This window comes from Salmo trutta, chromosome 28, assembly GCF_901001165.1.
Source record: "Salmo trutta chromosome 28, fSalTru1.1, whole genome shotgun sequence".
Taxonomy (NCBI): domain Eukaryota; kingdom Metazoa; phylum Chordata; class Actinopteri; order Salmoniformes; family Salmonidae; genus Salmo; species Salmo trutta.
The window spans coordinates 26,371,928-26,386,260 of record NC_042984.1 but is presented as its reverse complement, the minus strand read 5'-3'; the positions used below and the strand labels follow the sequence as shown (position 1 = coordinate 26,386,260).

General features: G+C 41.1%; 1 protein-coding gene and 1 long non-coding RNA gene across 9 annotated transcripts in view; both read left to right on the top strand.

Annotated features, from left to right (window-relative positions):
* The window catches only part of LOC115165896 (plasma membrane calcium-transporting ATPase 3), a 32,359-nt gene extending 19,666 nt beyond the window's left edge, over nucleotides 1-12,693 (top strand). For 3 of the 8 annotated variants that reach the window (XM_029719373.1, XM_029719371.1, XM_029719372.1), the window contains 7 exons: nucleotides 308-499; nucleotides 849-1,062; nucleotides 1,628-1,839; nucleotides 2,052-2,159; nucleotides 2,384-2,566; nucleotides 3,338-3,424; nucleotides 11,559-12,693. In XM_029719373.1, the coding sequence (XP_029575233.1) occupies nucleotides 308-499; nucleotides 849-1,062; nucleotides 1,628-1,839; nucleotides 2,052-2,159; nucleotides 2,384-2,566; nucleotides 3,338-3,424; nucleotides 11,559-11,996 (1,434 nt within the window). In that variant the 3' untranslated portion in view covers nucleotides 11,997-12,693. Of the gene's footprint in view, nucleotides 1-307; nucleotides 500-848; nucleotides 1,063-1,627; nucleotides 1,840-2,051; nucleotides 2,160-2,383; nucleotides 2,567-3,337; nucleotides 4,047-11,558 lie in introns of those variants that run through there. The other 5 variants (XM_029719379.1, XM_029719376.1, XM_029719375.1 and 2 more) reach the window with 3 other exon arrangements.
* On the top strand, nucleotides 5,060-8,413 carry LOC115165898 (uncharacterized). The gene is made up of 2 exons (XR_003870250.1): nucleotides 5,060-5,801; nucleotides 7,304-8,413. It is a non-coding gene; the product is annotated as an uncharacterized LOC115165898 (long non-coding RNA).
* Nucleotides 12,694-14,333: the final 1,640 nt, after the last annotated feature.

The following is a 14,333-nucleotide window of genomic DNA, read 5'->3' as shown; positions in this document are numbered from 1 at the left end:
AGTACACAATTGTGCACAATTTTCAGGGACCAGTTTTGGCTCGTGAGCACTGCTTTCAAAACTACTGTGTGATATTATGCAAGACCTTTGGAGGATCACTTTAATAATACATTTCCTTACCTATTTACATTGTAGTTACATAGGCATGGTATGTACTGTGGTATTGTTACATTAGTTCTAACATAGTACTTACGGCTATGTAACTATCATGCACATACATAGGTATTAGTGACATGTTTTTTTATGTGAGACTTGTGCAAGCAGGGGGGGTTAATTTAAAGTGGATAATTTTTTGGGCTCTGTGTAGGGCATCGCTGGTACTGACGTAGCCAAGGAAGCCTCTGACATCATCCTGACTGATGACAACTTCTCTAGCATTGTGAAGGCAGTCATGTGGGGACGTAACGTCTATGACAGCATCTCCAAGTTTCTCCAGTTCCAGCTCACTGTCAACGTGGTGGCTGTCATCGTGGCCTTCACCGGCGCCTGTATCACACAGGTACTCACTCCATCTCTGACTGTCACACACCATAGCACAGCACACCACACCACAGCACACCACAACACAATTCACTGTTGTGTAAAATCCAAATTGACCATTTAAGTAACTGTAGTAAATGATCTAAGATGTAGGTAACGGTCTGTGGACATTCCAAACAAGCTTTGAAGCAAAATGAATTAAAATTATATCTACTACCTCTTTTTCTCTCTCCTTCTCTCCTTACCTCTCTCTCTTGCTGTTTCTCTTTTTACTTCTCCCTCTGCCTCTTTCCTTCCCCCTCTCTCTACCTCTTTCTCCCTCTCTCCTTGCATGTCCCAACCCCCTCCTCTCTTTCTCCTCCCTTCAGGACTCTCCTCTGAAGGCTGTCCAGATGTTGTGGGTGAACCTGATCATGGACACCTTTGCCTCCCTGGCCTTAGCCACCGAGCCGCCCACTGAGTCCCTGCTCCTGAGGAAGCCTTACGGCCGCAACAACCCCCTCATCTCCCGCACCATGATGAAGAACATCCTGGGCCATGCCATCTACCAGCTCACCATCATCTTCACCCTGCTGTTTGCGGGTACACACAAGGGAGGAGGAGAGAGACTGGAAGTGGGAGGAGAATGGAGACAATGGGAGGAAGTGGAGGGGGGCTGCAGGTGGAGGTGGGGAAAGGGGGAGTGGGGTGTAGGTAATGGCAATAGTGAGGAACAAGAAGGTTGAAGAAAAACAGTCATAGAACTGTGGTGCTCTATTTAGCTCATAGTATTTTACATGATCATTTAGTATACCTTTGCTTGCCATTAAAGGGATAGTGTGTTTTGCTACTTATCCAGTCAGATGAACTCATGGATACCATTTTTACGTCTTTGCGTTCAGTATGAAGGAAGTTGTAGGTAGTTTTGCGTGCCAATGCTAACTAGCGTTAACGTAATCACTGGAAGTAGAAACTACCGTCAACTTCCTTCAAACTGCACGCAGAGACATAGAAAATGGTATCCATGACTTCATCTGACTTTGGGTAAGTAGCAAGACAGCTTAATTTTCCGAATCTTGCGCTATCCCTTTAACTACAAAATATATATTGACTACATGTGTCTCTTTCTATTGTTTGCTTATCCTTTTTGTGTTCCTCTCCATCTCAGGAGAAAAGATCTTCAACATTGATAGCGGACGCAACGCCCCTCTGCACTCTCCCCCCTCCGAGCACTACACGATCATTTTCAACACCTTTGTGCTCATGCAACTGTTCAACGAGATCAACGCCCGCAAGATCCACGGTGAAAGGAATGTTTTCGACGGCATATTCCACAACCCTATTTTCTGCAGTATTGTGCTGGGGACTTTTTTAATGCAGGTGAGAGGACCACAAGCGTTTACTTTTTATACGTTGTTTTCCCTTTACATTATAGCAACCCTAGTAATGTTATTCAACCATGACATATACCTAATAATATTGACTACTTAATTATTGTCTCACAGGATATATGATACATGTATGTTGTGCTAACCAATGGCAACCACTTTTTGTGATCATATCTCGCTCGTCTTGTGTCTTGTTCTGTACAGTTTGTGATTGTGCAGTTTGGGGGGAAACCTTTCAGCTGCACACCGCTCAATGTGGAGCAGTGGCTGTGGTGTCTGCTCGTGGGAGTAGGAGAGTTGCTGTGGGGACAGGTACTTATGCTGGAGTTAATGTTGTGTGAATGTGTTAACCAATCTGTGGTTCTCCAGTGGTTTTGTGTCAAGACACAATTAAGACCTTTGACATAGACAAACCCACATATCCATAACCCAGTCTTCAGTTGGCTTTGACACAAGGACTTGCTAGGACCAACCAGACCGAAACGGAAGTTGTGTTCTTCTGCTCGTCAACTAACGCTGACCCCTGACCCCAACAGCTCATCACCACGGTGCCTACCAGCCGCCTGCCCTGTCTGAAGGAAGCGGGTCATGCGCTGGGTAAGGAAGAGATGATTGATGATGACATGGCAGATGATGAGCAAGAGATTGACCATGCTGAGAGGGAGCTACGTCGAGGGCAGATCCTCTGGTTCCGGGGCCTCAATCGTATTCAGACTCAGGTACAGTGCATTGGGCTCCACCATTCTCTGTCCCTTGTCTTTCCCTAACAAGGGCTCTGGTATGTGCTGTACTGTCCTACGAAGAGTCTTTTCTGCTTGCCCGACTTATCTCTGTTAATTTGTGTCTCTCTTTCTTCACCATTTGATGCCTTAATTTATTTCACCACACTTTGTTTTCCTATATTTATTGAAATATAATAATCTCTATTGTAACCTATCAGAGTAATTTTGATTACATCTCATGGTCATATTTCTCACTTTTTATCCTTCATCCTCATGTCATTGCGATTATCACAGTTTCTGTCTTTATTTTTTATGTATCGTTAGTCCTCGTCACTGTTACACAGAAAATTCTTCAATGATCATACCTAATAATCCTAACAACAAGTATATTAAATATATTACAAGAGTTCTAATTGTAGCCTGTCTCTTACTCAAACCAACCTCTAGGTGTGACATATGATACTGATGTAGTGCTAAATACAATAATTAACATTACCAGTCCATGTTTAGGGGGCAACATCATTGATTTAAAACATACTTAGATTTTCTTTTAAAATGCCTTTTTGTATCTAATACATGCTTTTGATACCTTCATAGTGGAACATGAACTCTACAAAACTAAAAGTTCTACTATACCATCCCTTGATTCATTCTGCCTGTTGCTTTCATAGCTCTCCAATATGCCCCACAGGGCCCCCTACCAACTGACATGAGGTACTTCAAGACTGTCATGTCCTCTCTGTAATATCCTCCCTTTCTCTCCAACAGATGGAGGTAGTGAGTACCTTCAAGAGAAGTGGTTCCTTTCAGGGTGCTGCGCGACGTCGCTCCTCAGTTCTCAGCCAACTCCATGACGTAACCAATATTTCTACTCCCACTCACGTAGTTCTCTCCACTGCCAATGCAACTGGTGCGCCTGGGAGTGAGTTTCTGCCATCCATTAACGGCACACAACAAAAAACAGTCCACTCACCATCATCAAAATGAGCATGTTGTATGTAGAAAATTGACCTTTGCCTGCCCAGAAATGCAATTAAGCATCAAAGATATGTGTGTTTGTCTGTGTGTGTGTTGTGGCGTGGGGGAGTCAACACTGAGGTGCCTGACCAACTGACCTTTTCATTTGAGTTTTCCTCCTTTGTTCTGGTTTATCTACCATCTCTATCTCCATTATGTTTTAATTCGTTTAGTGACTGTGTGTCTATGTGTATATTTGTGGTTTTATTATTTGTTAATTTAATATTACATTTCTCTACCTCCTTTTCACTACTACCTCATGATCTTAGGCCAGGATTCAATCAGATCCCCGCTAGCCGACAACCGCATAGCTCTTGTTCGAGTGCCGCAATGTCAGGCTGTATACTCGTTTGTCTTTGTAATTATGTATAGGCTACTTCGCTTCTTCAAGCGTGATATTAGCTGGCCAGCTGTATTAAATGAACCCATAAATTAAAATATTTATTTATTATTATTTATGTACAGTGCCTTGCAAAAGTATTCATCCCCCTTGGCGTTTTTCCTATTTTGTTGCATTACAACCTGTAGTTTAAATGGATTTTTATTTGGAGTCATGTAATGGACATACACAAAATAGTCCAAATTGGTGAAGTGAAATGAAAAAAATGACTTGTTTCAAAAAATTCCCAAAAATTAAAAACGGAAAAGTGGTGCATGCATATGTATTCACCCCCTTTGCTATGAAGCCCCTGAATAAGATCTGGTGCAACCAATTACCTTCAGAAGTCACATTATTTAACTAATTAAGTCCACCTGTGTGCAATCTAAGTGTCACATGATCTCAGTATATATACACCTGTTCTGAAAGGCCCCAGAGTCTGCCACACCACCAATCAAGCGGCACCATGAAGACCAAGGAGCTCTCCAAACAGGTTAGGGACAGAGTTGTGGAGAAGTACAGATCAGGATTGGGTTATAAAAAAAATATCTGAAACTTTGAACATCCCACAGAGCACCATTAAATCCATTATTCAAAAATGGAAGAATATGGCACCACAACAAACCTGCCAAGAGAGGGCCGCCCACCAAAACTCACAGACCAGGCAAGGAGGGCATTAATCAGAGAGGCAACAAAGAGACCAAAGATCACCCTGAAGGAGCTGCAAAGCTCCACAGCGGAGACTAGAGTATCTGTCCATAGGACCACTTTAAGCCGTACACTCCACAGAGCTGAGCTTTACGGAAGAGTGGCCAGAAAAAATCAATTTCTTAAAGAAAAAAATAAGCAAACATGTTTGGTGTTCACCAAAAGGCATGTGGGAGACCCCAAACATATGGAAGAAGGTACTCTGGTCAGATGAAAATGGGGGGGGGGGGGGGGGGGGGGGTTAATAGTTATGCACGCTAAAGTTTTCAGTTTTTTTCTTAAAAGTGGTAGGCATGTTGTGTAAATCAATTGATACAACCCCCCCCCCCCCCCAAAAAAAACCATTTTCATTTCAGGTTGTAAGGCAACAAAATAGGAAAAATGCCAAGGGGGCTGAATAGTTCCGCAAGCCACTGTATTCTTTTTTGATTAATTATAGCCTATATTTTTTATGTATGAGAATTTCATAGTTCTGAAAATGTTTCCTCATTTATGCTTTTTGACTGCAAAAATAAGGAGAACGTAGCCAGGTGCCTTTTGTAAACAGTTTTTTGAAAGATTTTACATTCAAGTGTAATTATTTCTATCATCAATAGAGTCTACACGTTATATCAATATTTTGAACTACTAACATTTTAGTGAACGACGGTATCAGGTTTCGGGTAAGACCCAAGTGCAGACTGTGTAGAAGTAACAATGTTTATTGCAACAGCAGGGGCAGGCAAACAACAGGTCAAGGCAGGCAGGAGTTGATAATCCAGAGGGGGACAAGGTACAGGTTGGCAGGCAGGCTCAGGGTCAAGGGTAGGCAGAGTGGTCAGGCAGGCGGGCTCAGAGTCAGGACAGGCAAGGGTCAAAACCAGGAGGGCGATAAAAGAGAGACTGGAAAAAGCAGCAGCTGAGGCACAAAACGCTAGTTGACTTGAACAAACAAGACGAACTGGCAACAGACAAACAGAGAACACAGGTATAAATACACAGGGGATAATGGGGAAGATGGGTGATACCTGGAGGGGGGTGGAGACAATCACAAGGACAGGTGAAACAGATCCCACATTAGCTTCTATTTCTGAATTTGCATTGTTCAGCGTGTCTTTTACTTAATTGTTTTGCTGTTCAGCTTTATAGGTAGTTCTCAATGCTGGTTGACTTGAACAAACAAGATGAACTGGCAACAGAAAAACAGAGAACACAGGTATAAATACACAGGGGATAATGGGGAAGATGGGTGACACCTGGAGGGGGGTGGAGACAGGTGAAACAGATCAGGGCATGACAGACGGTAGTGTCTTTTGACAATGTCCACAAGAGCAGCAGCTCACCAATTTGACAGCTCATACCGTAGTTATACCTCTTACCCGGCCTAAACAAGAGTTTGTTGGCTAATGTGGGTTACCGCTGATCTGATTTAATCCTGGCCTTAATCTATTTCTTCATCTTGCTGCTTTGTTTGGCTTGATGCAGTCTGTGATCAATCGTGTTTTAAACTGCCCAGAGCAGACTGTCTGTATGCTCCTATGGTTTTATCAGATTTGTGACGATACATATGTTTAATTTTCAAAGAGATACGAATTTTATTCAGAGCATTACAACAATGCCAATTTTAAAGAATTTCTTAAATGGCAAATCAAGGTAAAAAAAGACACAAAAGATATAAGAAAAAAAAGAACATGTATTTTGGGTTTGTGCACTTCTAGACAGTTGTAAACCTTCGAGTGTAAGCCTGAAACAGTGACATTTCTAAGATGTTACTGTTTGGTCACCCTACCAATACAAATCTTTCTCTGTCCCTAGGTTCGATCAGACTGCCAAAATAGGATCTGCAGTGTTGCTTTGTACAAATAACTATCCTCATTTTACTTGGTCTTTTTCATTCTCTCTCATTGTAGGTTCTGCATCTCATGAAGGAAGTAGTTTTATTTCCTTTCTATTTCCTAACATAGGCCAACTCTAACTGATTATTACAGTTCATTTTTGTTGTTGTTTTCTTTTCTTATAAAACATACAGATTATCTTATTCCATTGAGATCATTCAATTATATGTTTCCATTAAGATAAGTCAATGATGGGTTGAGGGTGGGCTTAAACTGGAAACTACAGCTCCAAGCATTGCGGGTTCAATCTTGTTTTATTTTTTCTGTTTTAACCCTATCCCAAACCTTAACCCTAACATTTTAACCACTTAGAATGAATGCCTTAACTTAAGTTTCGGTTTCACTTCTACACAGTTTGACTGACAGCTAACTTCAGTTCAGTTTAACTGACAGCTTACATATGGCAAAATACACCATAATTGAAGGGCAAGACACGCCATATATCTGTTGCATGCAGTTATGTCAAATGTCTCCATTTCCTTTGGAGGTTGCATTGCAGCATTTGGTATAATGCAATACCGAGGCATTCGTCCAACCCATATTCAAAAACAGACCATTAAGTGTTGTGCACTTTGCCTATTATCATTTCCTTTGAGGACTTTTTGATTTGCTAATTTCTCTTATAAACAGCCACAGATTGTTCTGTATGTTAGGAAGGTTAGTAGACATCTGAATGTAGGAACACTAGCTTCTATTTCTGAATTTGCATTGTTCAGCGTGTCTTTTACTTAATTGTTTTGCTGTTCAGCTTTATAGATAGTTCTCATTGTTTCCTCTTAATCATACTGTGTACATTGATGGATGGTCCATTATCTTCACTGAGAATAGTTTGACCAATTCATGAATAGAATTGCCATTTAATTCCCTGAATTGACTGAGTGAAAATGAATTGAGCCTAACCCTGACTTGCGTAAATTGTTTAGTGTAATTCAATAAGTCTGAAGTGACCATGGGATTCATACTCCACCACAATAAAACAGGCCTTCTCATCTTCTTCTGTTTTTCCATCCAGCTCCTTGAGAGAACTTTAAGTGGCCCATTTGAAAGAACCAAGGGAATACATTGACTTGAGTAATAGTTCATTTTCAACAGCTGTAGTGTTTTATTGACCATTGCGGGCACTATACTCGAAAGTTTACAATTTTCACAAGGGGACATGAATTCAGAGGGCACATAATAATTATTTATTTTCTAAATAATTTACTTTATGGGAACAAACAGCTCATTGGAAAAACAAATCAGCACAAGTCAACCTTAACAGTGTCTCTGTGTTGCCTGACTCCCTCATCACAACAATGTTATTGGGTCATGTCGCTTCTTGTGCAAGATCTTTGTGGTCATTTTCACATTTAGAATGTTTTTTTGGGTTGTGCTTGCTACAAAGGTTGGTCTTTTTAGAGGTCCTTGCTGAAGAAATGGGTCTTTGTGGCTATGCTTGCTGCAGGAATGAACAAACAAATCATATTGTTTGTGCATGCTGAGGTACAGTCCACTGAGCAAATAGGAATAAGGACCTAAGTATAATTTCTAATGCTCGCCCAAAACTCAGACTTTCACACGAATATCCCTTTTTATATCAGTGCATGATTTAAACAAGGGTTTTAGTTACTCACGTGTATCTCAAGTTAGGATTCAGCCTGTAGTGCCCATCGCAACAGAATATGATTGCATTCATGTTCACACACTTATTTGCTCTGTGGGAATGAATGCATTATTATTATTTTATTATACTTCACAATATGTGCATCTCTTTACCATTTAGGACCAGCCATAGTCATTACAGAAACATTCTATTTATTCATGTATTGTTTTCCTCATTAACAATATTAAAGCAAGCTTACCATAAGGCCTATTAAGACCTATGTTGAGTTCTGTGTGAATGGGTGCTGACTTTGAGTGGATGAATAACCCATCACTTCTTATTCTTTTTGTACAAGGAGATGGGTATGTGGTGGCTGGACACAGAACAACTGGTGGTGTATCATCATAAATGTTTCAAATGTAGATTTTCCCATGCTTACAGTGCCTTACAGTGCAGAAAGTATTCAGACCCCTTGACTTTTTCCACATTTTGTTATGTCACAGTCTCATTCTAAAATGTATTAAATCGTTTATTCCCCCTCATCAATCTACACACAATACCCCATAATGACAAATCAAAAACAGGTTTTTAGAAATTGTTGCTAATTTATCAAAAATTAAAAATGTGTGTTATTTCATAGTTTGATGTCTTCAATATTATATTAAAATTTGTAGGTGTGTCCAAACTTTTGACTGGTACTGTAAGTATTCGGACACTTTGTTGAAGCACCTTTGGCAGAAATTACAGCATTGAGTCTTCTTGCGTACGACGCTACAAGCTTGGCACACCTGTATTTGGGGAGTTACTCCCATTTTCTCAGCAGATCCTCTTATACTCGGTCAGGATGGATGGGGAGCGTTGCTGCACAGCTATTTTCATGTCTCTCCAGATATGATCGATCAGGTTCAAGTCTGGGCTCTGGCTGGGCCACTCAAGGACATTCAGAGACTTGTCCCGAAGCCACTCCTACGTTGTCTTGGCTGTGTGCTTAGGGTCGTTGCCCTGTTGGAAGATGAACCTTCGCCCCAGTCTGAGGTCCTGAGTGCTCTGGAGCAGGTTTTCATCAAGGATCTCTCAGCACTTTGCTCAGTTCATCTTTCCCTCGGTCCTGTCTAGTCTCTGCCGCTGAAAAACATCCCCACCATGCTTCACCGTAGGGATGGTGCCAGGTTTCCTCCAGACTTGACACTTGGCATTCAGGCCAAAGAGTTCAATCTTGGTTTCATCAGACCAGAGAGTCTTGTTTTTCATGGTTTGTGAGTCTTTAGGTGCCTTTTGGCAAACTCCATGCAGGCTGTCATGTGCCTTTACTGAGGAGTGGCTTCCATCTGGCCACTCTACCATAAAGGCCTGATTGGTGGTGCTGCAGAGATGGTTGTCCTTCTGCAAGGTTCTCCCATCTCTACAGAGGAACTCTAGGGCTCTGTCAGAGTGACAATCAGGTTCTTGGTCACCTCCCTGACCAAGGCCCTTCTCCCCCAATTGCTCTGTTTGGCTGGGCGGCCAGCTCTAGGAAGAGTCTTGGTGGTTCCAGTCTTGGTGGTTCCAAAGCTGCAGACATTTTTTTGTACCCTTCCCCCTATCCTGTCTCGGAGCTCTACGGACAATTGCTTCGACCTAATGGCTTGGTTTTTGCGCTGACATGCACTGTCAACTGTGGGATCTTATATAGACAGGTGTGTCTTTCCAAATCATGTCCAATCAATTGACCACAAGTGGACTCCAATCAAGTTGTAGAAACATCTCAAGGATGATCAATGGAAACAGGATGCACCTGAGCTCAATTTCGAGTCTCATAGCAAAGGGGCTGAATACTTATGTAAATAACGTATTTCCACTTTGTCATTATGTGGTATTGTGTGTAGATTGATGAGGGGAAACAAACTATTTAATCCATTTTACAATAAGGCTGTAAAAAAAAATATATATATTTTGAAAAAATCATGGGGTCTGAATACTTTCCGAAGGCACTGTATAATGTGATTTTGAGGAACAGTTTTTAAAACAATTGTTCTAACATTGAAGGTAATGATTTGTTGTACAGCACTGGCAATTCCAGTCTGGTGACTATTGTGCCTTATGTAATACATCTATTGTCTACTATATTGCCATTTTTGTACTGAGCTGGATGATTGCATTTATGACCTTACATTTGTTTGTACTGTATCTAAAACACCTGAGTTTAGATATACCCTAGATAACTTAAAAGTACACGTTCAAGATGTTCAATAGAAATATACATTTCACTTTCAGTAATACTTTTTTGGAAGTTTAACTAATTATTCACATACACTGTTAAGGAAGGGCTTTTTTTTACAGCCACCCCCAAATTTACAGAGTAAATTTGAACAACTTTTACAGTGATATAACAACATTACTCATCAAGTCTACAGAAGCCTGTGATTACTGTGACTGGTCTGTATTGTGGGTGATGTTCACTTAGCTTAACTGGTAGCTGCATTATGGCTCATTGGACGTTGCATCACCCAAACAATATGTTATCCAACTACACCCATTTTCGTTTGCACCAGGACAAGCTCATGCACGACCACCTTGAATGTGTTTCTTTTACAGCATGGCAGTAAATGAGGCTCTCACATGATCAGTCTTGGCATGTCAGTTGTTGTTTGGTTTTTGAACTGATCTGAATCCCATGCTCTGTGTTCTACTTGTTTCACTTGTCCCGTATGCAAGTTCAGAGTTCAGTAGAAAAATGTTTATATGTTTGAGTGTGTGTGTGTGTGTGTGTGTGTGTGTGTGTGTGTGTGTGTGTGTGTGTGTGTGTGTGTGTGTGTGTGTGTGTGTGTGTGTGTGTGTGTGTGTGTGTCAGACAATGTTGTATATCCATCAATTAATATTTGATTAATTTTAAATATCTTATATTGAACTGACAACACTAAGTTTTACTTAAGTCGTTATTTCAGTTTTCATTTGTTTTACTTTCCCTCATTTACTTTAAAGTTACAGAGTAATCCAAAGTGGACATGTACATATTGTACACATACAGTAGGTTTTATCAGGTCAGTGAAACTCATAGGTAATTGATTGCCTTTAAAGAGGCTCTACAGAACTTTTGCCTCTGGGCAAGTTCTTGAGCAAAAGGTGTCCCCTAAATGGACAAATATAATATCTAGGAATGACCTTATTGGACAGAAAGAGGTACACCTCCCCACGCCCAGGCAAGCCTACTACTGTACGATAACACCTTTTATTTAGAATTTATCTAACATTTAGTCGAATTTTCAGAAGATTCAAAAGTTGGATTTTTTCATAACTTTTTCAGGTCAGTTCAGCCAAATAATTCTGCCACTGTGATGCTTTTAAATACTTAAATGCTACATCTCTCTCCAATTGTTTGTCCCATCTATTCCCTTTTCCTTTCTGCATTTCTCCCCTTGTTTGACCATTATTATATAAAACTCAACATAGATCCGAGTGGTGAAAGCATTCCGTAGTCCACTTTATGAGGGCATTGAGAAGCCGGAATCCAAGAACTCCATCCACGACTTCATGGCACACCCGGAATTTCTCATCAGTGACTTGGTCCACAACATCCCCTTGATTGACGAGACAGACATTGAAACCGAAGAATCAGAGCGCTCAGACTGCAACAAAGTTCGCCTGGCTTTTCGTCAAGCACCTCCCCCTGCCCAGCCCCCTCAGCTTCCCCCTCGCTGCCGCTCCGCCTCCCGTCCCGCCCCCTACCGCCAGCAGAGCCTCCCCGTTACACTCAACTGCAACAACAACGCCACTGCTGCTGCTGACGCTGAGAATGGAGATCATCTGAACCCAAAAGATGCAAGACTACCAACTGCTTCTCTCTGCCGCCCCGCCAGCCCATTGCACAGCTTGGAGACCTGTTTATAACTACAATCTGGGCACGTGGTTGACAAGTAGGGAGAGGAAACACCAATGACTTTGATGGACATGGATGTTACCCAACAAAGAGGAAATGAAGAGGAAAACTGGACATGGAAAGAGAAAGTATTACATTGTATAGACCAATGGTTTTATAGATTGTTGCCCAACCTTTCCCCAAAAAGCCACTGCTTTTAGCCTGCACTCCGCTTCAAAACACTCACATATCCTCTCAAAAAGCTCCACAATCTAACGATGCTAACCCCATCAGACTCTGATTGACACTTTTGAAATGTATATCTAGGCACGCAATAGAGGAGTGATTGGTGTAGCAGAGACAAGAAGGAACTGGAATTGATTCTTGCCCTTTTGATTGAAAATATGAAAGACAATGGAAAGTGAAATGGGGTTAATTCATTCTGCTTTTTAACAATATAATTGTTCAGATTATTACTGTTGTTATTACTACTGCAATTATTACAATTACTACTACAATTATTATATTCCAGTTAATGATGCTTCATTAATTAGCTTTATCTTTCCATGTATGTTTGTATGTATTGTTTGTTTGCTTAACTGCTGTATTTGTCTCCTTGTTTTTCTGTTTTTATATACTCCTGGTCACGTCACCTTTTTCCTTTTCTGTGTTTACATGTGTTGTGTATGTCTTGAAAAAGAAAATAATAAATATAACTATTCAAATAAATTTAAAACATATACAACAACTTCAAAACACAAAATGGTAAGAAAATAGTAGATATGCTATAAAAAAACTCCCCAAAAGCACTACTAATATTTTTGGTTCTTCTCTTCATGTAGATATGTCTTGAATTAAGTTATTCATTTGGACACTTCCATGAACAAAGGGAACAACTGAACTGAGTATTGAAAATATTAAGTTGTGCGTAGTGATTAAAGTAATTTTATTTAAATGATTATTTTATTAATCCATGTGTATTCTCTTTATTTTTGTCTTTTAGTTTGCATAGATTACATAACACCAAATGAAAAGGAAATAATTACTTTTTGATGTACTTTAGAATCTATCAAACAATATTTGACTGTATGATTTACAGTGAGGGAAAAAAGTATTTGATCCCCTGCTGATTTTGTACGTTTGCCCACTGACAAAGAAATGATCAGTCTATAATTTTAATGGTAGGTTTATTTGGACAGTGAGAGACAGAATAACAACAACAAAAATCCAGAAAAACGCATGTCAAAAATGTTATAAGATGATTTGCATTTTAATGAGCTAAATAAGTATTGAACCCCTCTGCAAAACATGACTTAGTACTTGGTGGCAAAACCCTTGTTGGCAATCACAGAGGTCAGACGTTTCTTGTAGTTGGCCACCAGGTTTGCACACATCTCAGGAGGGAGTTTGTCCCACTCCTCTTTGCAGATCTTCTCCAAGTCATTAAGGTTTCGAGGCTGACGTTTGGCAACTTGAACCTTCAGCTCCCTCCACAGATTTTCTTTGGGATTAAGGTCTGGAGACTGGCTAGGCCACTCCAGGAACTTAATGTGCTTCTTCTTGAGCCACTCCTTTGTTGCTTTGGCCGTGTGTTTTGGGTCATTGTCATGCTGGAATACCCATCCACGACCCATTTTCAATGCCCTGGCTGAGGGAAGGAGGTTCTCACCCAAGATTTGACGGTACATGGCCCCGTCCATCGTCCCTTTGATGCGGTGAAGTTGTCCTGTCCCCTTAGCAGAAAAACACCCCCAAAGCATAATGTTTCCACCTCCATGTTTGACGGTGGGGATGGTGTTCTTGGGGTCATAGGCAGCATTCCTCCTCCTCCAAACACGGCGAGTTGAGTTGATGCCAAAGAGCTCCATTTTGGTCTCATCTGACCACAACACTTTCACCCAGTTGTCCTCTGAATCATTCAGATGTTCATGGGCAAACTTCAGACGGGCATGTATATGTGCTTTCTTGAGCAGGGGGACCTTGCGGGCGCTGCAGCGTTTCAGTCCTTCACGGCGTAGAGCGTTACCAATTGTTTTCTTGGTGACTATGGTCCCAGCTGCCTTGAGATCATTGACAAGATCCTCCCGTGTAGTTCTGGGCTGATTCCTTACGGTTCTCATGATCATTGCAACTCCACGATGTGAGATCTTGCATGGAGCCCCAGGCCAAGGGAGATTGACAGTTCTTTTGTGTTTCTTCCATTTGCGAATAATCGCACCAACTGTTATCACCTTCTCACCAAGCTGCTTGGCGATGGTCTTGTAGCCCATTCCAGCCTTGTGTAGGTCTACAATCTTGTCCCTGACATCCTTGGAGAGCTCTTTGGTCTTGGCCATGGTGGACAGTTTGGAATCTGATTGATTGATTGA